Here is a 26220-nt window from a genome sequence, read left to right on the forward strand (position 1 = left end):
TCCAGAATATAAGGAGCTTTGTCCCCCCACCCCTTCATCCTATCAAAAGTGATACAGTAGAAGAGTTCTAGTTTGGGACAATCCACACCCCTCTCTACCATCTTATATCTAGCCCCTTCAAACATTTTTCATTAATTGCCTGGCTCCTGAGTTTAAGACAAAGTACAGCAACTTTGGACTGCAGTGTGAATACTAAGAAATACGAAACATGACTTTTTCAAAATATCAAACTGTAACCGCATGAAGTCACAGGACAATGTCTGGTTTAAAAGACTTCCATCACCCCAGCAGCAAGCTAGCAAGAATTTCTTAACTCTGAACTATCAACTCCTTGACTATCTTCTCTTTCTGGAAAGATTAAGCAAAAACAGTTTTCATAACAAATTAAACAGTAGTTTAAAAAATCCTACAAGGTTAAAAATACATAGAGAATAATTGTTTTGACACTTCATTTCTTCAATCTATTAAAAAAAAAAAGGAAACAAAATTACCTATAATTCCCCATATGTCTATTTTCATGTTCTTCTTTTGAGACCTGCTTTCGTACTTGAGCCAGTCTTTCTTTCTAAAAATGAAAAAAAATCACAAATAAAACCTGACAAATAAAGCAAGCAATTCAAATCGTGGAGATGTTTTTTAAAAATTCATACCAACTCTTCTTTCCGCCTCTCCAACTGGTGTCTCTGCTGTTCCCAATCTGAAGAACCTGGTAAGAGCCTTTTTATTGAATTTTGACCATAAAGCCTCTTTTGAGCCTCAGCTTTTTGTTTGGCCAAGTTTCTCCTTTTATCACTAGTCCTAAAACATAAAACATAGGCTACATTCTAGAATTCGAATACCTCTGATCTTATACCTGTGGAGAGAAGTAGCAGAAGAAGAGATACAGTGGGGACAGAAGTAAATGTTTATTAAATTTATATATTCATACCCACAGTATTCATCTAATCATTCATCAAATACAGGTTTCCACATAGTATGCAGAAGTTCTGAGGTCAAAAAGATATAATGGAAACTAAATGTTCAGAGATGCCTAACTTCATTTTCCATCATAATTTACTAATTCTACAATTTTAGGTCAATTAACTGGTCAGTCTGTTTCCCCATCTACTAAATATTAACAGTCTCCCCCACTTAGCATTCTTATAAAAATTAACTTATGGTAAGACTAGTAGGCTTTTAATAAATATTAACTTCTCTTTTCCTCTCTAAACCAATTCCATTGATATTTAAGCATTCCACTTATATTAACCAACCCTTAGTGTTATTAGTGTTACTGAAATCCCAGCCTACCAATCATTATTGGAAAGCATTTTCATAGTCTTTTTTTATTTTAGCACAATCATGAAATTTTTTTTATTTTATTTAGTGACAGCTGTCTGATTTTATAGGAGAGGCCTATTGTGACAGTGCCTTCCTGGGAGCCTCTCATCTATTATTCTATGTGCACAAATGAAGCCTGAGGTCTCTCCTTCACATTCCCTCCAGCTGCACTGTTCTACACCTCTCTTAAGGATCTAGCAAGGGCAGAGTAAACTCCGCCTTGGGGAAAGACAGGATCTGGATCCTTGAGTTTAAGTTCCTACACCCTCTATTGTCATTAGCCTATAGGATCAAGATAAAGGTATAAACCAAAGGAAAAGGTACAATGAGGCCATCTGATCAATTTCTAGAGTGGAGAGGTAAAAGAAATGCTTACGTTAACAAGTGATCCCATCTGTTCTTATGAAATTGCATTGGGAAGATGGAGCCTCCATTAAAAAAAAAAAAAGTGTTCTTTTCCCTCACAACTTGAACTTGCAGGAGTACTAGGAAACTTATCTATTCTCTTTCCTGGTAACACTGAGATCTGCGTGAGGGAATGGTTGAAGTAGTAGTTTAAAAAAGAAAAGAAAACAGGCAGATAACAGTCATTCGGTTTTGTTGGAGCTGTGGATGAATGCAAGAAATTCAGCTGGCTTTAATACTGGGTTATTAAGTCTCAAATTCAAGTTTAGTCAATGAAGAGAGGGGTGAAATTTACAAGAAGGGCAGAACCATATGTGTATGTCCTTGGCAATATGTACAGTGGTTTAGAATAAGAATTAGGCAGTCAAGACGGTGCAATGTCTTGAGTGTGCCCCTGCACCAAATTCATATACTGAAATCATAGCCCCAAATGGTGATGGAATTGCTAAGTAGAGCAGAGGGATAGTGATTAGATAGTGAAGGCAGAATTCTATTGAAAGGGATTGCTGTCTACAAAAAAAGGCTCCAGAAACTCCTTAAACCTTCTACCACATGAGGGTGAAGAAGTCTTTGGCCCAGATAAGCACCCTCCTTCTACCAGCTGGTACCTAATTTCAGACTTCCAGCCTCCAGAACTGTAAGAAATAAGTTTCTGCTGTTTATAAGCTATCATGTGTAGTGTTTTGTTAAGACAGTCCTAACAGGCTAAAACAAATGGAATGCTACTTTGCCAGAAAGTATGAGGGTGTGAATCTAAGAAAGCAGTGATTACATTAAAGGGAAAAGAGCTGACTTATTTTGGAAGAGAAATAAATGCATTTTATGATTAACTAGGTATGTGGAATAACAAAAAGAACTTGACATAAGATTCTGATTTTTGTGACTACTTTTCTGACAGTAGCATTTTTCCAAAGATGAATATTAAAATTGGTTGAATTTTGGCCCTCCCTGGTGGCGCAGCGGGTTAAAGCACTGCACTGAGAATCTAAAACCACTTGCACATGAGTTCGATTCCCGCCTGCCCCGTCCCTGTACCTCTGGCCTGTACCCCAGTTCTGTATGTACAAATAAATAAATCTTTAAAAAAAAAAATTGGTTGAATTTCCTGTTTAAAGGAAAAAGGAGTATGCCATGCTTAGGTAGTTCTTAAATTTATTATTTAATATTTCACTTTGTCTAGACTGACCATTTCTATATAGCATTCCATATAAAAGGAAAGAGGAGAGAGGAAGGAGAATAAAAATGAAAAGAAGGGTCTCCCTGGTGGTCCAAGGGGTTAAGTCTCCTTGAATCCCTGAAGCTTTCTACAGCCCCAATCAGGGAGGTGACCCACATGGCACAACAGACCTCTCCTTTCTCACCAGCTGCTCCCCTCAGCAGTGTGTTTCAGTGGATCTGTCTTTCTGCTCCCCACTCTGCCTCTGGTGAATCCTCTCACCCTCTGCACCTTGGTCTGTATCCCAGTTCTTGTATGCATAAATAAATAAATTTTTAAAAATAATAAATGAAAAGAAGAAAAATAGAAACAAAGGAAATCACCCTAAGATATTTTTCTCTAAGGGAAAACTGCCATACTAGCCTGTAGGAATTCTGCCATTCTGAAATCAGTCTAGATTTTTATAAATATAGGCATGAATAGGCATAAGTATTGTCAATACATCACTCCCTGACCAAAATTAAATTTAACGAAAAGTGTAAATGATCTCTATTACTTAGCATTTTAATCAGCAATTTTCTATACAGTTGTATCTGTGCGCTGACTTAGGGAGTCTTGTTCACCACTTTATGGAATCGTTTCCTAATCATAGCTGTCATTCTATCCAGGGAATTTCTCTAACCATTTACTTTGCACACTCTGGACTCCTGTATCACAAACTCACTAGCTCTAGAAATGCACATGCTGTGCTTTGTTTAAAACACTTCTTTATCTTCCTACAATTAGTTACATTTGGATGTTGTTTTTTGCCACCCTTTTCTATCATTCCAAGTTTTATTTAGTTCTCACTATGTTCTAATTCCATATATCTCTTTCCTTTCTAATTCATTTATTTTAAGATAATGTTATCAGTAGAATTTAGGCAAAACATTCTTTGCCTAACATTCTTTGATCAAACTAAATAAGGGAACTGGTGAACATTTCTGAACAATTATGTATGCCCACCTCTTTTTTTTAAAGTGATGTCTTCAATAGAAAGTCACTTTGCAATCAGGCATCTGCTAAATGCATGGAAACATCTAGAATAAGTCATTTGGGAGCATCCCACAACTCTTCTAGAGGTTTTAAAATGATGATCAGAATAAAAAAATCAAAAATCCTGTGCTTAAATACCTCAAATGTCTTTCTTAATGCGACACCCTAAATGTTATCTGACAACTCACTACCTTCATTAAGTAATTCAGTTAAAATTTCTAACAAGTTTCTTTTGGAATAACCCAAAAGCTTTCCCACAAAATAAGCATTTCAAAAATTTGCTAACTAATTATGTAACCTGTAAGCAGCCTACCCATACCAGCCAGACCTTCTTCCAAACGTAACTTCCCACTCGGTCAATGCTTTCTTTTTGTTGTTACAGTTATTACCTCTATTGCCATCTGTTTATTTTTTAAACCACTTTATGGAGAGAGATATAATTGTCATACAATGATATGAACACATTTAATGTATATCATTTAATGATATGGAAGATAAGCAAACTTCCATGAATATGTCACAAACATATCTATGACTTCCAAAATTTTCTCACTCTTTATTATTATTGATAATAAAAACACAACATAAGATCTACCCCTCAGCAAACTGTTAAGAATATAATACAATATTATCATCATAAGCACTATGCTATACAATAGATCTCTGGGATTTATTCATCTTGTGTTAATGAAACTTTCTGTTCTTTGCAATTATCCCCCTATTACCCACCTCTCCAGCCCCAGCAATCATAATTCTGCCTCAATTTTGACTACTTCAGATTCCTTATATAAGGTATACCATATAGTATTTGTTCTGCTGTGTTTGGCTTATTTCAGTTAACATAATGTTCTCCAATTTATAAATGGAAGGATTTCTATCATTTTTCTTCTTTTTCTTTTTGTTTTTTACATCATTCTCCATTTTGTACATTTTTTTTTCATCTCCGTTGTAATCGCCGTGGACTTCCATCATCACTTCACCCATGTGCCATCACCACAATCCCGTGCACTCTTTCAGACCCAGTTTTGATCCTGTTCTGCTCCCGCCCCCCACCCCCCATGTCTCTGGTTTACAGTTGTCTGTTGATGTTTGTTTTTACTTTACTAAAATTGCTTCTCTCCCCCCCCCCCCATCACTTACACTCCTGCTTTGAGAAACCATCCAGTATTTTTCTTTTTCTTTCTAGGATTTCCTTCTTTTTTAAGGCTAAAAATTGACCTTTGACCCAGCAGTCCCACTTCTGAATATATGCCCACAGGGAGTCGAAATCAGAATCTCAAAGAGATATCTGTACTTCCAAGTTGACCACACCATTACTCACAATAGCCAAGACATTGAAGCAACCTAAATAAATATGTAAAGAGAATCTATATATACATACAGTGGAATACTATCCATCATATAAAAAAGAACAAATTTTAATCTTTGATTTCCAGTGGGAAAGTAAATCCTCACTTAATAACTGCTTCTTCTTTCTATTTACTCAGCCTATAAGATACAGAGGGGAGATCTCTGGACAGAAAGGTAAAAAAAAAAATCCATGTTTGTGTTACTTGGTTTTGTTCTTTATTTCCTAAAGGACTTCTTCAGTTTAGTTCTTTCTTGTAAGAGCAGAAAGAGCATCTGGAACATTTCCTAAGGTACTCTTCACTTCAATCTTATACTCTATAATAAATAAGTATGCCACACTATAATTTAACCACACTTACTGCAAGTTCAGGGTATTTTATTGAAAGAAGGAAAAGCAGTGTGAAAGAAATATGGAGAAAAATATATTTTTACAAATCTAAACAACCAAGGGTTAATGAATAAAATGAAGACAATTCAAAACACCAAATAGGGCCCTCTCTGGTGGCACAACAGGTTAAAGCACAGCACTATGAAGCTATCCACAGTCACTGCAGCAGGAATTCAATCCCTGGGCAGGGAGCTGACCAAATGACATGGTAGACCTCTCCTACCCAGCCTGCTGCACCCCTCAGCAATGTATTTCAGTCAATCTACCTTTTCTGTTCCCCACTCTTATCTCTGGTGAGTCCTCTCACCTCCTGCACCTTTAACCTGTATCCCAGTTCTTGTATGCATACAATAAATCTTGAAAAAAAAATACCAAATACAAAACATGATATAAGACAATCCCATGTATGAATGAGGGATATATCAAGTAGAGAGAAAGTTCCAGAAGATGGAGGGAAAAACTTTACCTGATGTTTAGTAGTTTCAGTGCATTTAGCAGTACTCCCCTTTTTACATCATAGTCTATTTTCTGATCAGTTCCAAAGCTTGGTGCTCGATTGATCTAAAATGTACATATAAAATATAATGAGAGTAGCCAAATGTTAGAAGGTCAGTAAATAACTCAGTCCACTTCTGGTAATCTAACAGGGAATCAGTAGAGCTTTATACAGGAAATGGCCCAGGTTACCATGGCCATACCTCCATTTCCATCACCCAAAGTCAAGGAACTGACTGTTAGTGGCCCCACTTTCCCTAGCTGCCTCAGTTCAGTATCTGTAGTCAGCACATTCACCCTTTTTCTACTCCCTACTCTCTTCAGGGTTTTACAGATACCATAGGTTCTAAGTTTACATAAGATAAAAGTAAAAGGACAGGCACTCCCTGGTGGTGAAGCAGATTAAAGCATAGCACTGAAATTAATCCCCACCCGGGAGGTGACCCACATGGCCCAGTAGACTTCTCCTGACCCGCCCGCTGCTCCCCTCAGCAGTGTATTTCGTCAGTTGGCCTGTTCTGTTCCCCATTCTGCTCTGGTGAATCCTCTCACCGCCCCTGCACCTCTGGCCTATACCCCAGTTCTGTATGCTTAAATAAATAAATCTTTTTTTTAAAAAAAAAAAAGGGAAAAGGACAATGATAATGACAAACATAATGTTTATTTACCAATCTAGTAAGAATTATATGTATGAACATATTTAGCATATGGATACCATCAGTGCCCACTTCTCACTATTATATATCTTCTGGATTAGTCTATCACAGTCTAAAAAAATAAAATTTCTTTCCACCTCGCTCAGACAATAATTCATCAATTTCACTTCCAAAAGGTACTGAGTACATCACCTACATTACTCAGAAGACACCACTATGATAGTTGCGGACTAACTGCTTATGAAAATCCTTAATTGGATAGGCCTCATGGGAATAACCTAAGACACTTATGGTTGTTCTATATTCCAGTATTCCATTAACATTGAAAATAAAAGTTAACTGAATATACCATGAAATTCATTATACAATATGCTACCCCTTCAAGAATTGGAGTTTTGGCTTTGTCCTTGGTTGATGTTATTATTAGGACACTGTAACTGGAATAACAGCTATTTAAAAAAAACTCCTAGTGAATGCAGTAGGTTAGAACACTAGTGACTTCAAAACTGTAAGCCTAGCTTCATGTCCACCAATTAAACCTACACATTATCTCAAAAAACAGGCCTGCTATTTGTCAGAGAGTACTGTTTTGTGCAAATCAATCACCAAAAGAGACAACTGATAGTATGTACTTTACAACTGACAGCTGAAAGAATCCACTTTATACTTAAATGATCCAGGAATACAAATGTCTCTTACTAGAATCATGGCAGAAAAAATAGTGAGTAGAAGCTAAACGAACAAAATGATACCTAAAATTAAACCCACTACCTAGGTTATTGTTTGAGAAAGGGTATTTCAAGTATTTTCAATGCTTACATAATCATTTTACTTTTTAGTACCTGATATACGAACCATCCTATTTCAAAAACCAAGTTTTTCTCTTAATATCATATTATGAAACTCTTTCATGCCAACACCCTTTTATTGAGAAACTGTATTTTTAACTTGTTTGCTGATTCCTGGTTTAAAAGATGATGGATATATTTCTGCCCTTGTGGGAAGGGAATAGCTTGGCAAGTACAGGAACATCCAGTTATTCCAGGTAAATTTGAAAAGGGGAGTTTATTAATCTGCTACTTCAAATCTCTAAGCACTTCCTCTTGTGCAAAGAAAGGGTAGTGTGAGGTAGTTTATGGGGGCGGGGGAAGTTTCAACCATTCCATACTGATTCAACTAGCTAAAACTTAGGATACAATTCATGCTAATTCTGCCATTACATGTAGCGAGATTATAAAATAAAACAGATAGTCAAGAACCGATGATTCAGTGGTACACTGAAATGTTATCTATCTTTACAGAATTTCTTAAGTGTTCCACTCCAAAAGTGCAATATGGAATTCTGCTGGACATAACCCCTACTCAAAGAGGCATGAGATTTTGATATAATACAACCTCAACCCTGTCTGTCTTTTTATCTGCTCTTTTTCATCTACTAGTATATAAAAATTCATTAATTTATATTAAGATATTTACCATACAAGGTAAACTATATGTGAAAAGGTAGAAAAATGTTTTTCAATCTAGGTAAGCATTCAGAATTTTTTATAAGTTTTCTGAGAAATGTTAAAAAATATAAAATATAACAACCAAAAATGGCTGACAAAAACAACTCAAAAAATTAGAGTTTTATCCAGCCAAAACTATATATTACTACTCTGTAATATTGATGACATCTTTGGTTCTTATTTCCTACCCCAATTCAAAAACAGACAAATCCAGCAGATGTTAGTCTTAAATTTCAGCAACTTGTAAATGCAAACAGAAATGAAAATTATTACAAACCCAAATGGAATTAATAAATGCTATTTAGTAACTGTCCAAATCATAATTTTATTATCAAAGCAAACACAATTCATGCACATAGCAAAGTATTCATACTAAATTCTGAGCTCTAGTCTGTTTCCTCTGGCCAGTACCTCCCTCCCTCTCATCCAATCTCCTACCCTCCAACCCCTATCCCACCTGTTACAGTGTTACTCTGCTCGGGTATTCTTCTTTCTCCAAGATTTTTTTTTAACTCTCAAATATACACATGGACACAGAAAGAGTGATCATCCCATTATCTCTGCTTTTTCCCTGGCCCCTACTAATAGCTATTATGTTAAGACATATATCGGAGCGCCCACTATGCCAGAACAAATATTCAGTCTTATTTTTGTATTTTCATCCTGACACGACTTGTTGAAATTTACTCAAAGATACTGAAAAGTATTAGCAATAGATCCATACTCCACCCAATTTCCATGTTTTTCCCCTAAAAATGTTTTCTATGTTTGAAAATTTCTGCAATTTTGCCTCTACAATTTTAACTATCGATTAATCCAATTAACTCAAAGCTATCACATTCTCAGAAGCATTTTCCACCTTATTCCACTTGATGGCGCCAAAAGGTTTTTAACAAGTAGATTAGAACCACAAGCGTCTCAGCTGGAAAAAATTCAAAATAGCAAAATCTAAATTCTTTTAACTGTTTCAACATGATAAATGTTCATTATCGTGGAGGTTTTTAATGGATATGAAAATAAAATAATGAATAGGAAATGAAAATACACTAATGCAAACAATAGATAGAACCTTTATTAAAGGTTCTGAATGATCAGAAAATGATGATGAGAATGAAGCGTGAAGAAAGGATGTTTTGAACCTTTAAAAACACACACACAGAACTCAATCATTCAGTCAACTCTGATTTACCAAGCTAGTTTGTCAGAAAAATACACTAAATACGATCAATAAAGTCATGACTCCCTGTTTTCCTTTCATTTCCACCTCATGCATATGCCTTCCTTCACCTCTTCCCCATCCATCAAGGATAAATAACAAGTAGCTGGAACTAAAACAGGAAACACTGACTGTAAATAGTGGATGTAAAAAAAAAACTGTCACGTGAGGACCCTGCATAGCTTCCTAGGCCAAGTTCAAAGAGCCTTCCACCTCACCAGCAAGAATTCAAAGCATTGTGGCTGAGAATTAAACTCAAGAACAGCATCAGATTCTACAGAGTAAGGAAGGGCTCATTTCTCAAGAATGCCCTCTACTTCAGATGCCAGCCACAAGATCAGGTGATGCCCTGGGCTCTGGCCTACCAGCTACATAATGAAGATTCTCACTACTTTCCTTTGAGACTTTCGGTGTCAATTCCAAACACATTAACTGTGCTTCAAGCAGCCGGTTGTAAACGAGAGACATGCTCCTGAGAGTCAATCCCTTGTCTAGAGGCACTCACAAAACTCAGGAAGCACATTTATGCACCCGATCATCAATATAATATAGAGGATACAACTCCCTCAGGACAGCCAGGTGGGAGAGATGCAGAGGGAACGCTTTGGGGAAAAGCACACAATTCCCATACCCTCTCCAGGGTCACCACTCTGACCTAATTTCTGTGTTCACCAACCTAGAAATTTCCACAATCCCTCCTTCTGGGATTTTATAGAAATGATTTATTAACTCACTGGTCATTGTTATTCAACCGCCAACTCCATCCTCTCCCCGTGGGTGAAGCTGGAAGTGCCAACCCTCTAATCACGTGACTGGTATCCTTGATAACCAGTCACCACCTTCAGGTGCTTTCCCCCAAGAAAACCACTTATCAGCCTAACAAAAGACACCTTTATTACTCTCAACTCTTCGTAGTTGAAAGGCTTTGGAGAGTTGTGAGTTTAAACAGAAACAGGATAGAGACCAAATATGTCTGAGAAATACTTATTTTGGTCTGAATGAGCAAAATATATGTCTCCTATCAATCACAGTATTGCAGGCCCACACAGCAGGATAAAGTGCTTTTATATCCAAAGAACTGAGGTAGCAAAAGGACGAGTAAATTCTTCTAGAAATAAGCAAGAGCAAAATTTGAACACCTAATAGAATTTTGTTTGGTTAGATATATGATACCCATTACTTGTCTGCAGTACGACGATTACACACACAACTTTAACTCTCAAATTGGAAGTGTTCTTTCTTAAAAAAAATATATATTTTGAACGTCTTGATCTCACCTATCACTCATTCAATTTGCTTATGCAAAATCTGCTATTATAGGCCCTCCCTGGTGGCGCAGCAGGTTAAAGCACAGCACTAAGAAGCTAAAGCAACTTTCGCATGAGTTCGATCCAGCCTGCCCCGGAGGTAACCACATGGCGTGGCAGACCTCTCCTGACCAGCCTCTGCTCCCCTCAGCAGTGTACTTCGTCAATCTACCTGTTCTGCTCCCCACTCTGTCTCTGGTGAAGCTTCTCACCGCCCCTGAGCCTCTCGTCTGTACCCAAGTTCTGTATGCACAAATAAATAAATCTTTTTTTAAAAAAATCTGCTATTATAAACTTAACTTTCAATTTCTAAATTAACCCAAAAAAATCATTTAAAATGGAAGTTATTTGATTGTCTCTTCTACAGCAAAATGTTCCTTAAAAGGTAACCAGTAAACAGTGTTTAGATAAGTGCTATGTATTTTCCTGGGGGAAAAAAAAACTGCTAAGCACAGCTTCTGATGATCATGGGCTCTATGATTCCAGATCAGGACGTTTAGTGATTCCGAGATGGGGAATTACTGGGCCACAGAAGTTCAAAGTTCCTTTACTACCGATATACCACACACATAAATAGAACTAGAAGGAAAGGTCTGAATGTCTTAAACAGAAATCCTTTTAAGCTCTCCTTTGTATTATTTCATATTTTCCAAATATTAAGTGACATTTTAGGGTCAAGGAAAAACAGTAACACTCTGACCATAAGAGGAACAGACAACAAAACCTAAGTCTTGGGGCCCTCCCTGGTGGCGCAGCGGGTTAAAGCACAGCATTGAGAATCTGAAGCCACTTCCGCATGAGTTCGATTCCCACTTGCCTCCTGCCCCGGAGGAGACCACATGGCGAGCCAGACCTCTCCTGGCCCGCCCACTGCTTCCCGCAGCAGTCTGCCTGTTCTGCTCCCCACTCTGTCTTTGGTGAAAACCTCTCACCGCCCCTGAGCCTCTGGCCTGTACCCCAGTTCTGTATGCACAAATAAATAATAAATTAAATCTTTAAAAAAAAAAAAAAAAAAAAACCTAAGTCTTGGTAGGAAGCCCCACGCACAGAATTCCTGCCACCCGGTGTTAGGTAACACTGATTAGTGAACCAACTGGAATCTGTCTCCTTTTGCACAGCTCTGAGGGAGACACACAGAAGACAAGGAAGTTGTGGTCCTAAGCCCAAGCAAAGGAAAGACTTTCCAGAAATCTTCAGCTGAGAAAGGAGTGGAGAAAGAAGTGAGCAAAACAGATCCACATATACAGCTTAACCTCCTACTCTAGAAATACAGTCAAGACTTAACTGGGATAATATCAAAAGCATTGATCCACTCTTAGGACTGCTGTGATCCCACTTTTCATCCTTTTCCTTCCACATACTCTATCCAGGCATCTTTCAACTCACAAAGTACATATTTAAAAAACAGTTGTTTAATACACAAACACATATTTCTTCTTAAAGAAATATCTTACCTCCAGAAGCCATGGCTTTAGTTTTCTATCCAACAAAATATCAAATCCCAGGACTTCAAAGCACACGCTTTCACTTCCTGGGGGTTGACCAGGTCTGCACATTCGGTAGGCGTGCAGGACATGCGGTTCCGCCACAATCAGAGTCTTTACCACCAGTTCCTAGGAGAATGGAGAATTATTTTAAGAAATGTGAAGGTGCATTATCTGTGTGTATTTCATTTACATGGAAAAAAAACGCAGACTTACAAACTGGTCATGTTCACGAAGCTCTAAGACAAAGCCAGACCCACAGCTGCTCTAACTTATTTCATCCAGCATTTCCTCTGCTCACTGCACTCTAGTCATGTGCTCTTTCTTTGGGCCTTCTAGTTGTCCCTCTCCTGGACAGGCTTCCCTTAATAGTTCCACTCTAGCTCTTCGATACTGAGAAGGCCATCCCAGCCTCTGTTCTCACTACATCATGTACACAGCATAGACCCAGCCTACCTCTTTCTTTGTAGAGGCTCCTTGTCTGTATTATATACAACCCCTCTCACAATTCCTGTAACAGTGACTGGCATTGAGTGGTTGCCCAAAGATATGTGTGAACAGATGAGTAAAGTAAAAGTTGATTAACATGGTTTTTAATTGTCATGAAAGGACAGGATCGGAGACTAGCCTGCTTAGAAACCATGAAGGGTCCAGAGGAGGCAGGGAAGAAAAATGTCCAAGGATAGCAAACTATTTCACAAACAACGTATACAACCTCGACTCAGCCTAAGACAGAAAAGTTAGGAATCAGAATCTAAGAGAGTTTCTTTGTGCAGTCACGATTTGGTATGTGTCTCTGTGATGAGAATATTGTCAAAGAGCCAGCTAATAAATATTCTATATAACATATAGTACTACTAGGGTTAATTACAAGTGCTATTTTTTTTAGTTGGTTTACCCAAGTTGAGTATAATCTGTAGGCTTTGGAAAAGTTGTCTCACTGGGTTTTACTTATATTGTTTTTTAACCTCCTCTCTACAGGTATAGGCAACAGAGAAGAACAATTAAAAACTTGGCTCTAAAATCAAGACTTTCTGGATTTACTCCTGCCTTTGCTACTTAAGTGATATATCAACCTCAGTCATGTTGCTTACAGCTTACAAGTCGCATTTTCCCCCAGACTTAAACTGGCAATAGTAAGAATATCTGCTTGCAAAGGACTGAAGTAAAGACAAAGTAAGACTTTCTGTGAAACTCTTATCACAGTGCCTAGAACAGAGTAAATCTCCAATAACTGTTAACAACTTTATGACTACTATAGATATAGTTATTCTTTAATCTCTCCAAAACTTCATTTTTTACATAAGATCAAATACAAAACATTCTCTGCCTTGTGGGAACAATATTTATTACATGCAAGAGAAAAAGGAAAAAAAGACAGAAATTGAGCTGATTGTTACTAAGAATCCAAACCAGATCACATTGGGGTTAAGTATGAGAGATGCTAGGAGATTGTTCTCAAGATTATTTTTGAAATAACATATTCATAGTGAAAGCACTGGAGAGTAAGAGGAAAGGTAAAACCTTGGCAAATAAATGTGTGTGTGAACAAGACAGATGGGGAGAAAGTGAATATTAATAGATCTTGAGTTACAAATCTGAGTTTTTCTATAGAAAACCAACACACTTTGGAGCATTTAAAGGGGATATCATAGGTATATGCTGAAATCAGGAGTGATATGAGCTAAGAAAAATCAAATGCCTCTAATGTATTAGAGATATTTCAAAACAGTGATTGCTTTGCAATAGGATTTGAAGATTTTCTTTTTTTACCTAACATATACAGAAAGAATTTTATGAGTGATTACTTCTTTTCAATCTTTGTGGCCAGATTTTTAATTAATTTCCTATTCACTCTAACAAGCACACTAACTGAATGTTAGTTTTCATAATAGTCTACAGCATTTTAGAAAAATTACCTCCAAAACAGAAGTCACTGAAAAATAATCTTTGGACAATTTCACAAATTTACAAACTATGAGAATAAGATAAAAACTTAGTGCAAGATTGCCTATACTAACTACTTATTCTCTTTTTATATTATCCACGTGTTCAAATTAAATAGTTATCTTTATACATATATGCAATTCTTTTTTTTAGATATATTTGTTTATTTATGCATATAAGAACTGGGATGTAGGCCAGAAGTGTGGGTGGTGAGAGGATTCACCAGAGACAGAGTTGGGAGCAGAGAAGGCAGAATGACTGAAATACACTGCTGAGGGGAGCAGCGGGCTGAACAGGAGAGGTCTGCCACAACATGGGGGTCACCTCCCTGGCTGGGATTGAATTCAGGCATAGAGATGATAGCACTGAAACTTAACCCCTAGGTCACCAGGGAGGCCCTTCAATGTATTTTTTGTTTTAAATCCTAAATCCTCACGAATCTTTCACAAAAACATATATGTGTCAACTTGGGCTATTTATCACTATCTTCATGCCACCAAGACTTGACATAGCTTTTGCTAGAATTCCCTCTGAGAATCCTGAGCAGTTAGAATCCCATTCTAAGCAGTAAGAATATATCCCAAGTTCTACTTCCTTCATCAAAACATTGCTAACCTGGCCAATGCAAAGTAAACTGTTATTTAAAATGTTCGACAACTCTCTGAATTAATCTCAGAAAAGACAGTTATAATTGTGGAAAGTAAAATCTTACTGAAATATCATTCCAAAACTTAGCAACATCATGCTCATTTGCTTGTAGAAATTCTGTAAACCATTTGATGGACCGTTTGCTGCCTTTGTTTTCAGTTTCATCCCTTTCAAAACGCTCATTGTGCTTGTTCACAGAGTAGTTTGTCAGATGCATGTACAACTGGGTCTGTAACAAGTGAGATGCAAAATTGTTATCACCTCTGACTCTTGAGCTATGAGGTTTCATAGAAAAGAGAGCATCCAAAGACAAAAGAGAAATTTCAAGTTGTCGATTTCCTAATTATTTAGATTTCAAATAAAATAGAATGCACATTTCCCTTTAAAAGATGGAGAATGCAGTTAGCTACAGAATTACTTACTATTCAAAATATACTTATCATAAAAAAGCTAAATGAGATCAAATAAATAAAAATATAAAACTACATATTTATGAATAAGAAAAATACTCTAAGTTTATTTATTTTTATTAGTTTGATTGGTATTTTTTTAGTGTTTCTAGTTACCTACATTTTTCAACCCAATTTGTTTTGGGGAAGGAATTTTCTGAGATAGCATTCCGTGTCTTTTCATAAAAAAATAAAAAGTGAAAGCTTAAGAAAGAAACATAAATTAAGAGGTAAGAATACCAAACATGGCTTGGTGCCCTCTTCAACAGGGTCTGGGGAGCCACTTAAATTCCCAAACAAGACAGAGTGCTCGAGAGTCAGCAGACAGATGCATCAGGCCTTGCTGTGCAGATGTCCAAATGGTTCACAGGTTAATGGTGCTCCATGTTGGACCTTTTACATATTAAGTCTCTTCCCCAAATAAACTTAAAAAAGAATCCAAAATTTAAAGCTTCTCATAGTTGTCAATTATGGCTCCATGTCAATCTAGCCTAAACAATCATGCAGTCTATGTAGCCTACCATCAGAATCCTTCTATCAGAAATTATGCTGATGCATCGCAAGGCACATACATTTTATGTGCATGGTTAATATTTATATTGTTAATAACTAAGTATGTTTACATGTTATTTTTCTTTCACTGCAGTTTCTTAGGTTAACAGCACTGAAATCTCTAAAGTAATAGGCAGAATTGACCATTTGAGTTAGATACTTTTTACTAATACATAAGCCCACAATTAATCAAGGGTTCATTTTTTCACTCATTAAGTAATATTTAAGGAGTATCTACTATCAGCAGAAATCTGTGCTGGGAGCTGGAGATACAAATATGAAGAAGACAGACACAATCCCTACCTTTATGAGACTTAGAAAAAGCTTTAAATTAGGTGACATTTAAAAGAAAGTACAAGAAAATTATGTTTGTCTTATTTTAAGTGCATGATTTAAAGAAGAAATTAAAGTATAACATCCCCTAGGTCCCCAAATATGTCTTTCTAATGTTAAAAAAAAAAGACTGGAAAATATTTAATTGAGGATCTCTCCATCTGGCAAGAATTTCTTAAAATAATAATGAAATAAAAAGAGTAGCTATGTTAGTAACTAAATGGAACTTTGTCTTTAAAAAATAATAATAACTTTGTAAGTAGGATTGTAAATTCCAGTTTCACATCTACCTTGACAAAAATTCCCTTCTAAACAGATCACTGCCAGTTGGCCACTTGCTATATGGAGAAGTGAAGGCAGATATGAAACTTATAGCAACCTGCAAAGGATAAAAATGATATACCCATTTTGCATCCTATTTCAGCAAACAGGCTCACTATAATGGGTATCAGCAAGACTTTTTAAGAATTGGTTAACCACTATATATAGCAAAAAAAAATTGTCTATTTAACTTTTCGATGTTTAAAATTCAATTATCACAGGTAAAATAAGTTAACTACAAAATACATGTTCAGTATTTTAAAAATCGGAAACAGCAGGAAGGGAAAAAGTACCCAAGAGTCTATAATCCAAGATAATCAGTTAGAGCTTCTGGGTTGGGTTGGTTCTAGCCTTGTTTTCTTAAACTTACCTTTTACATAATTGTGATCTCAGTTTAGATAAACTTTGTGTTTCATTTTTTTCATATTTTTTTCAGGAATTTGATCATGAAATTTTAGAGATAAGAGGAATATTGACACTTATACAAGAAAACAAAAGTTAAGAAATTATGTAATTTAAGAGCAGTTGGTAAAGTGAGGCCTGGAGACCACTCTCCAAACTCCCAATCTCTAGTGATTACCTAAGTGATTGTTTAAATGTACGGAAGTAAGTCACATACACATAACTTAAGATACTAGGTCAAATCACTTTTTCACATAAATAAGCTTCTTACCCACTCCAATTATTTTTAATTATAACCTATGAGCTGACAAATGCCAAGTTATGCCTATAGCTCAGAGTTCTGAATTCAACCTACACTGTATGTCCAAATGGCAATGATATTAGATATGGAAGCCGCACAGATATGTCAAACCGCACACATCAGCTGTCTGCAAAGCTGCAAATGCTCCTGCATTCCCTATCATAGTGAATAACACCCCATCCATTCAACTGCCTGTGCCCAACATGCTGAGTTTTGTTTATTCTCCCTCCCTAGCTCTCATTCTACAAACCCAGCTTATTGGTTTGTGTATCACTGTTATCCATGATTACCTTAAATATATCTTCTTATGCTTAGTCTGGCTCTAATGCCATTACATCAGATTAAGTTACCCTTCCTCTCACATGTGAGCAGACTATGGCACAGCTACTGGCCTCCCTTACTCAAGTCACTCCCATCTCACATTACCCACACCACAGAAAAAGGTGACCTATTTAATACACAAATCTCATTTCTTCTTTCCTGTATTTAAAACTATTCAATGTTTCCCTTCTTTTTAGGTTAAATTCCAAAATCCTAGACATAATTTACAAAACCCTGGAAGATACGGCTTCTAGATTTCTCCATTCTCAACTTTCAATACCCACCCATTTCTCATCTGCTTTCATCTTGTCTGCTAGTTCCACACAGAGCATGTTCCATCATAGCTCTTCTGGTTGGAACTCCCTACCCCAATCCACACCACCCCCAACCTGGCTAACTCCTCATTATTCAAGTTTCCACTTACAAACTCCCTCTCTAACCTTTATTTCCAAGTGGGATAGATTGCCCTGCTATGCACTGCCATAGCATCCTCAGTTTCCATCACACTTACCATAGAGTATTATAACTGCTTATTTTATTTTCTGCCTCCCCACTAGACTGTTGCTTCTGTCAGGTCAAGTACTGTATCTGTCTTGGGTCATTGTTTTTCCAAAACCAGCACAATGCCTAGAACGCAGTAGAGTTCAAACATTACTTGGTGATTGAATAGATCCACACAGGATGATTCTTTTATCTTCCTTTCCTGCAAAAACTTTTGACAGTTCCCTTACTCTTCCTTTGCCAGGTTTACAATATTTTTCAGTTATTGAAGATAGCAAATATATGATTAGTCATTATTTAATTCTGAAGCTATGATAATTTTAATGAAGTTAACTATGTGCATACAGGCAGGCTTTTGACAAAAATGGAAGTAATTTTTACTATCATTAAGTAATAGATCCAAAAATAGGGTTAAAGATTAACCAAAATTTCAAGTACAGTTTGTCTTTCATTAACTATAAATTATACTTTACAACTTTCACAATACAGTTTCACTTTCATAAACTAAAAATTAGTTTTGGCTTTCATAATCACTTGATTATGTGATGCAATATGTCATAACTATGCAAAGGGAAACTTAATGAAAAATATCTACAAAAAGCCCCATGTGAAAGACTTAAAATGCACCTTGGAACTGTCAATTATATATCTACTTCACATCTTTATAATCTTACTTCTCTTTTGCCCCCCCCCAAAATTAATAACGCTATTTCCTCTAATTTTTTACTTTTCTTGCTTCATATACTTTCTCCCACATCTTACATGTTTAAACTTTGCCTATTATAGAAATAGTAAGATGGTACTCAAATACTGACTCCTGCATAAAAACCTAAACACAACTCACACAATTCATCACCGCTTGACCTGTGCTTTTCAGTGGCATGTCATCTATGACATATTTCTGCATAAGTCATTTCTATACAGAACCACTGCATACAAATCTACTCTAACATCCACTTCTAGAGGGCCACTGCATGTACACCTTGTGTGCTCTGAAACCCAGTCTTGTGCTTACAGCTTCAGAGGTGGTGTCTGACTTATCATGCCCAAAGCAAACACCAATTTTTCTCTCATTTTCACAAAGTTGTCTATAAATCAGATATAATCTTGTTTAGACAATTCTTTAAAAAAACCTGAAAGGAGGGACTCTGAGGTAATCTTTATATAAATAATGGGTGCTTTAAAAAGTAGTTTTGAACAAAGGAACAAAATCATAGATGCTGTCTGGTGTCACTTACCAAATTGGACTCATTAGGTGGAATATACTTCTCAGTTCCCATTCGCACAAGTCCATCATGGTAGAGAAATATTTTTAGTGGATCACACGATGTTACCAATATATAAATTCGTAAATCAAATTTGTAACCTTCCATTAGGAAAGGCTTTTCAATATATTCTTGAACAATCAAATGATCCTGAGATGGAAGTTTGTCACCATTTCTTATCAAAGAAATCCTAAGTTTAAAGGAAAGAATTAAAGAATAATTTGATATGGAAGCAAGATTTATAGTTACAGATAAAACTCAAGAGGAAAAAAGAAGGAGTAAGGAACTCGAAAAGTGTGTTCCTCCATAAAAGCAATGATTAGCAAAATGAAATTGACAGAATCAACTTTTTGGGACCTTGGGAACCAACCAAAAGCTCACAGCAACCACCAGGGAATACTTAATCAGAAAGTCAAAGCAAACCAATAAACAAAAATCCTCAGCTGAATTAGTATAAAAGAGCTTTGTGGTATGTTAATATACTCTGTTCCACCCCCACCCCGCCCCCAGCTCAGCAATGGCCTTGAACAACAGCAGATAAAGGACTTAACTTTTATCTTGCAGAAATAGAAACTACCCCAGTGCTAATGTAGTTACTTAGGAGGCAATTTTTTAAGATACTTAAATGTAAATGGTTAGTCACTGCTGCCTAGAGCAAAAAAATACAAGGAAAACAATATAATAACTAATAGAACTGGAAAGCAAAAGTAAGGAATAAGAATCTTTGAGGAATGAGAGTTTTAAAAATCTCTGATAAATTTCTGAGAGTCTAGAAGACTAAACTCATGCCCAGGGCTAAGCCCATGTTAAGGAAAATCTGAGAAGGTCCTAAATTCTTACTTCTGCATAACCAGGAGGTTCTACAGATGCAAGAAATGAAGGCTAAGGCAGGACTGTAACCTGCCCACCTGCCTGACTACTGAAGCGCGCACACGCGCGCGCGCGCGTGCGCACACACACATACACACAGATGTTGTGACTGCTGAAGCACACACAAAATCTCCTGTGAGGAACAGAAAATTTTGTTAATATTCCAATAGTTTATGAAAATTTCTGTCCAATTCTCAGTTGATTATTGAGGTAACAGAACAAGAAATGCTGTGGCCACACACAACCAACAATATAAAATTTACCATATGATTTCAGAAAGGTCAACAATCACAACAATAAGCAGCAACAAAAACTATAGAAAGGAGACAAAACATTATAATGTCCAGTTTTTTCAACAAAACTTGTAGGTTATGTTAAAAAAAAAAAAGTATAACTTATATATAGAAAATTATCAATAGAAACCAACCTTGAGGAAACCCAGACATTGAGTCTAAGGAATGGACCTTTCAATCAACTATTTTAAATTTGTTCATGGTTTGGAAACCATGCCTAATTGGAAGATTTAGACAGGTTGAAAAAGAATCAGAAAGTAAGAAGATAGGTCAAATGAAATTCATTAAGCTGAGAAAGAAAGAAAAGTAAACAGAGGTTAAGAGTTATGTCGAGTACCCTCAAGAATACCAGTATATATAGAGTGGGAGTCCCAAAAGGAAAGCAGAGACAAAAAAGTAATAGAACAAATGTTTCAAGAATCAATGGCTGGAAATTTTCCAGTTTGGTGCAAAAACATCCCAAATGTTATGAACTGCAAGTAGAGCAAATTCAAAGAGATCCACATTGAGAAACATTGTAGTCAAACTATTAAAAGCCAAAACAAAGAGAGAATTCTGATAATAGCAATACTGAAACTACTCATCAAGCCCAAGGGGTCCTCAATAGATAAACATCTGGTTTCTTATCAAAACAATAGAGGATTAGAGGATATATTCAAAATGCTGATCAAAAACACACACATACACACAAATCAACCTGTTGTTCTGAATTCTATACCTGACAAAAACTACTCAAAATTAAAGAAATTCAGAGGTAAACAAAAATTAAGTTTCATGTAAATATACCTGATCTAGAAGAAAATATAAGAAGAATTCTTCAAACTGAAGAGGGCACTAGGCCTTTTCAAGTAAATAACAATAAAGGTGACTTCATAAATATATATCACTATTAGTGTCACTTAGGTTAATATTCCTCATTTTTCCTGTATTATTTAAAATACAATTTTATAAAACAATAGTTATAAATCCATGTTGATGTTCACATCATGTATATAGATGAAATGTGCATAACAAGAGCATGCAATGAGGAAGAGTTTATAAGAGCAGGTTTTTGTTATTGAATTAAGATGATAATAATGCAAACTAGACTACTATAAATTAAATGTTAATTGTATTCCTATAGTAACCATTTTTAAAAAACACAAAAATAAACAAAAAAAAGAAATTAAGTACACTAGAAAAATGATTCAACATGCAAAAGGACAGAAAATGGAGGAATTGAGGAATTCAAATTACATAAAACCAAAAGAAAAAAATTACATAAGACCTAAAAAATGAAAAGCAAAATGGCATTAAGTACAAATGGGTTAACCCTCTAGTTAAAAAAACAGGATTTGGCAAATATATTTAAAAAAAAAAAAGGGTCCAACTATACCCTGTTTCTAAGAGATTCATTTTATATTCAAAGACTTAAATAGACTTAGATGGATGACATATTCCACGCAAACAGGAACCAAAACAACTTGTATAGCCATGGAATAGCCATATTAGCATCTTATTATAAGACAAATGGAATTTGTCTTTCACAAATGCCAAGTATCAACTACACAAAGGAGGAGGATTGGAAACAGATACACTCCATAAGTGGGCAGTCTTTAGCTACCTACTACTGCATTTCATGGGCTAAACCCTGGTGGCACTGTGGCGCACAATCCTTTTTCAACTATTTTTTATACTATTGTCTATCAGATCTGTATGTTTAACGTTAAATATAAATGTACAAATCTAAGTAACTTTACACTAATTTTTAATATTAAAAACCAATATACCCCCAAAACACATTTCCTTTGATAACTAACATCTAATGAATGAACCTTAATTAATACAAAATTCCCAGTACTACTACATGTAATTTAAATTACTAAATCACCATTAAAAGTGTTTTATTAAAATATAATTACAAGTTAAAATGAAATCTGAAAAACTCAGCTGGTAACTACATTTCGAAATATCTTTATCCATATGGTATTTTAAAACAAAATATTAAAATGACTCATATTTTTATTAAAAGCTGTCTCAGCTCTATTTTCCTTGAAAAACTATGCAGAAAACTAACATAAGTAATAGAAAACAGAATTAATTTGCGTAATTATTCTTACTTAACATGTCTAGTTCTCCTCAATTTAGTTTAAAATGTGTTCTACTCATTTTCAATCCAATTACCATGACTACATGAAGAAAAAATACATTTTTTAAAGCAAAGGAGTGATTTTGCTTTAAGATTTCTAGCCATGAAAGGAGTATCTCCCATTACAATTCTTTTTCCAAGGCAATTCAGCTCTACTAATAATTGATTTTATTCTCTAAGCTTACTTTAAAATTACCAAGTTCAAACTCTTTAAGAAAAAAATCAGAAAAGCTTTCTATTTTGCTGTCTCCTAATAGTCTCACATGTTCATTAGATTATTAATTTAGTTATTGATGCCAGTTTGAGAGGTTAGTTTCAAATAATCAGTTCAAAAAAGAAATAAAAACCATCATTTTTTTATATTAGTATTCATCCATGAGAAAACAGTCATGTTTATTCTTTTCTCAAATTAAAAATACATATATATACCCTGGGTGGAAAATACCTACCCATGACCCATTGCACCATTAGCTGGTTTTACTATAAAAGTTTTCTGCTTTCGTTTTTTCTTCAGTTCTTTCACATAATTCTGGAATTGTGTATATTCAGCAGGGAAGATCCAGGTTCGGGGGACAAAGGTATAATCCAGAGGCCGGGACTTGATCATTCTATAAAGCAGGGATAACATGAAAAGTAATTCCTCTTCAAACTTACATAAATTTTCTCTGTGTGCTATTGACATTTGCTACAAGTATTTAAATTCCTCCCACTTTTTTCAAAGACTGATTCATTCAATAAAACTCTTTTTAAGTATCTACTATGTACTAAGCTCTAAGTTAAATACTGCAGATACATCACTTTAAAAAAAAATGACAATCGCTGACTTAGGTATTACTTTATATATTAGTAAACCAAGCATTTATTTGTGTACTCAAATGTACTAGGAACTGGAGCGATTAAGATAAATTAATATGGCGTCTGATTTAAGGAATTTACAATAGGCTAATAATTAAATACAACATGATATGTACAGTAAAAGCATATAAGGTAAAGTAACAAATTAACTCAGCCGCAATGATCAGATGATGGGCAGCAGTGAATGGTTCACAGGCAGTTGATATTCATGCTGCTGCTTTAAAGATGATTTTGAGTCATCTGAATCACCAACGGGGACAAGGTTTTGATGACCTTTTACTTTAGAGTCTCTTGGAATGTAACTCTTTCTGAGAAAATCTTGTGATGCCTCTGAGTCAATGGAAGTTTTGCTTATATGAAATATGTGTGTCGATGCACGCAGTTTCATGGCTACAAAGTATGTCCTTGTATAATCATATTTGCCACAAATCAGAATGTCTATCTGATATATGACTTGAAGATATTAGGTAAAGATGTTTACTTTGATTAAGCACAAATGTTAACCATTTTATATATACTGATTACCAATAAAAATATAATAGAAAACGTATTTTCAAATGTTACCTATCAAAGAAAATCTCTTTCCAAAAAAAATCTTATAAATATACACAAATCTTTCAAAGATGAGCAGATATTGTCCCCAAATGAGATTAGGAAAAACTAAAATGACTCATAGTATTAGTATGCAAAGAGATAGGACCTACGCTACATTCTGACACTAAGATGTGGAATAAGTCATTTTGTCCCATAACTGATGTTTCAACAGAGTTATCAAAGTTCAAGCCCAGATTCAAAAGAACACTGTAAAAAAACTAGTTTCCACTATGAGAAGGGAATAACTACCAACTCTGTCAAATTCAGAGTAACAAGAAAATTCCATTTCCTCTGAAGCCCATTCTTCTCCCAAGGATCCCTTTGATGATGAATCATACAACATACACAGTATCTTAAACCCCCTAAATCTAGGAATCATCTTGAAGAATTCTTTTCCCACCCTTTAATTCTATCGCAACAATTTCAAATTCTATGCTCTTCATATCATTCAGATTTATGTTGTTTTTCTGGTTCCACTATCTCTTTTTTTTCGCTTTATTAGATGCCTGTTATTCCTTTTTTGCTTTATTAGATCCTTGTTATTCCTCACCAAGATATTGAGAATTATCTCCTCCAGGATTTTGTCCTTCTAATCTTACTTTCATTGAATCCATTACCTTCAGTGCCACCAAGATTATCTAAAACATTTATTTCTCTGTTTAAATCCATTAACTATCTCCCCATTTTTCTCATTATAAACAGAAAGATTTATTGAGTAAAGAAATTAAGGAATAAGCCCTCCTTGTGGTGCAGCAGGTTAAAGCACTTCACTGCGATGCTGGCTGCTGCCACAGCCACTTCAGTGTGAGTTCCATGCCAGGGAGGTGACCACATGGGGCCGCAGACCTCTCCTATCTCCCCTCAGCAATGTACTTCATCAATCTGCCTGCTCTGCTCCCCACTCTGTCTCTGGTGAATCCTCTCACCGCCCCTGCACCTCTGGCCTGTACCCCATGCACTGTACGCATAAATAAATAAATCTTGGGGGGGGAAAAAAGAAATTAAGTAATAATCATTAAATTATTAAATAAAATAGAATAACATAACCTACATGCCTATCCTATTTCTCTCCAAAGTCATCTCAGATTAGGTCTTTCAATATATCCTATATAAACTGTTTAAAGAGCCCCAAACATCAGTTGGTTAGTCTCTATATATTTCTCCCACATTTGTCTTGCCTACAAAGTCTTCTCAAAGAGCAAAACACCTATAAACTTTGTAATACCCAGCTTGTATTTTAACCTCTCTCGAAATGGTTCCTGTGCTACCAATACTGTCTTCCCCACTCTATCTGTTACCACAACATACTACCTCCAAAGTGACACCATCAAATTGTTTTGTGCTTAGTAAAATGTAAGTTCTAGGCTGGGCGAGGTCTTATTTGTCATGTTCAAAGTTAGCAGTCTCTAGGATATACAGGAGACTTGCAAAAAAAAAAAAAAAAAAAGTGTTGAATGAATGGGTATCTAATAAACTTTCACACGGATGCAACAAGTTTTTTTAAATTATACAGACAAGTTTAATAACCTTTCCCTTGGATGTTCTCAGAAATCTTTCTCAATTTATCACTCAATTTTCTTAAACTAAAAAATTCTAGTCAACATAAATAAAAACTGCATAAAATTCATGTGATTTGATACTTGACCAGCTGTTAACATTTTTTCCCATAAAAAGGATTTTACTCTGAATTTACATAAATATATATGTATGTACACCCTAAGATGAAATATATATATATATGTATCTGCCTATGCACACACATATCAACTACAATAGCTGGCACAATACTCAGTAAGTGAGAACACAAACATATGCAGCATATAATGCAAAAATTAGTTTCTTGAAGGTAACTGAAAATAAAGACATATGTATTGAATGTCATGTACAGGTAACTTCTGACATTGAAAGAAAAAAATATGTTGCTAGCGAGATAGCAAGGTGCAGTGATCACTAGAGTAGAGAATTCTCCTGAATTCTGGAGGATTATGCTCTAGCCCTACTATTAATAATTTATTTCACTTTGTGCAGATAATTCATTTCTCTGACCTTCAGTTATCATCTTTGCAAAGTGGGAAGAATAGAAGCAGAGAACACTTAAAAAACCATGTAGCTGTAAAATT

General features: G+C 35.6%; 1 protein-coding gene across 1 annotated transcript in view; it reads right to left on the bottom strand.

The window, feature by feature from the left end:
- The window catches only part of TTLL7 (tubulin tyrosine ligase-like family member 7), a 108954-nt gene that overhangs the window by 36479 nt on the left and 46255 nt on the right, over positions 1-26220 (bottom strand). Inside the window, exons 6-12 of the mRNA XM_004679152.2 lie at positions 23101-23259; positions 19334-19550; positions 14980-15144; positions 12291-12449; positions 6121-6215; positions 651-798; positions 492-565 (exon numbers count right to left, since the gene is read on the bottom strand). Of these exons, the coding sequence (XP_004679209.1) occupies positions 492-565; positions 651-798; positions 6121-6215; positions 12291-12449; positions 14980-15144; positions 19334-19550; positions 23101-23259 (1017 nt within the window). The remainder of the gene's footprint in view (positions 1-491; positions 566-650; positions 799-6120; positions 6216-12290; positions 12450-14979; positions 15145-19333; positions 19551-23100; positions 23260-26220) is intronic.

The sequence above is a fragment of the Condylura cristata genome, unplaced genomic scaffold (genome assembly GCF_000260355.1).
Source record: "Condylura cristata isolate star-nosed mole 26May11 unplaced genomic scaffold, ConCri1.0 scaffold00008, whole genome shotgun sequence".
Classification (NCBI taxonomy): domain Eukaryota; kingdom Metazoa; phylum Chordata; class Mammalia; order Eulipotyphla; family Talpidae; genus Condylura; species Condylura cristata.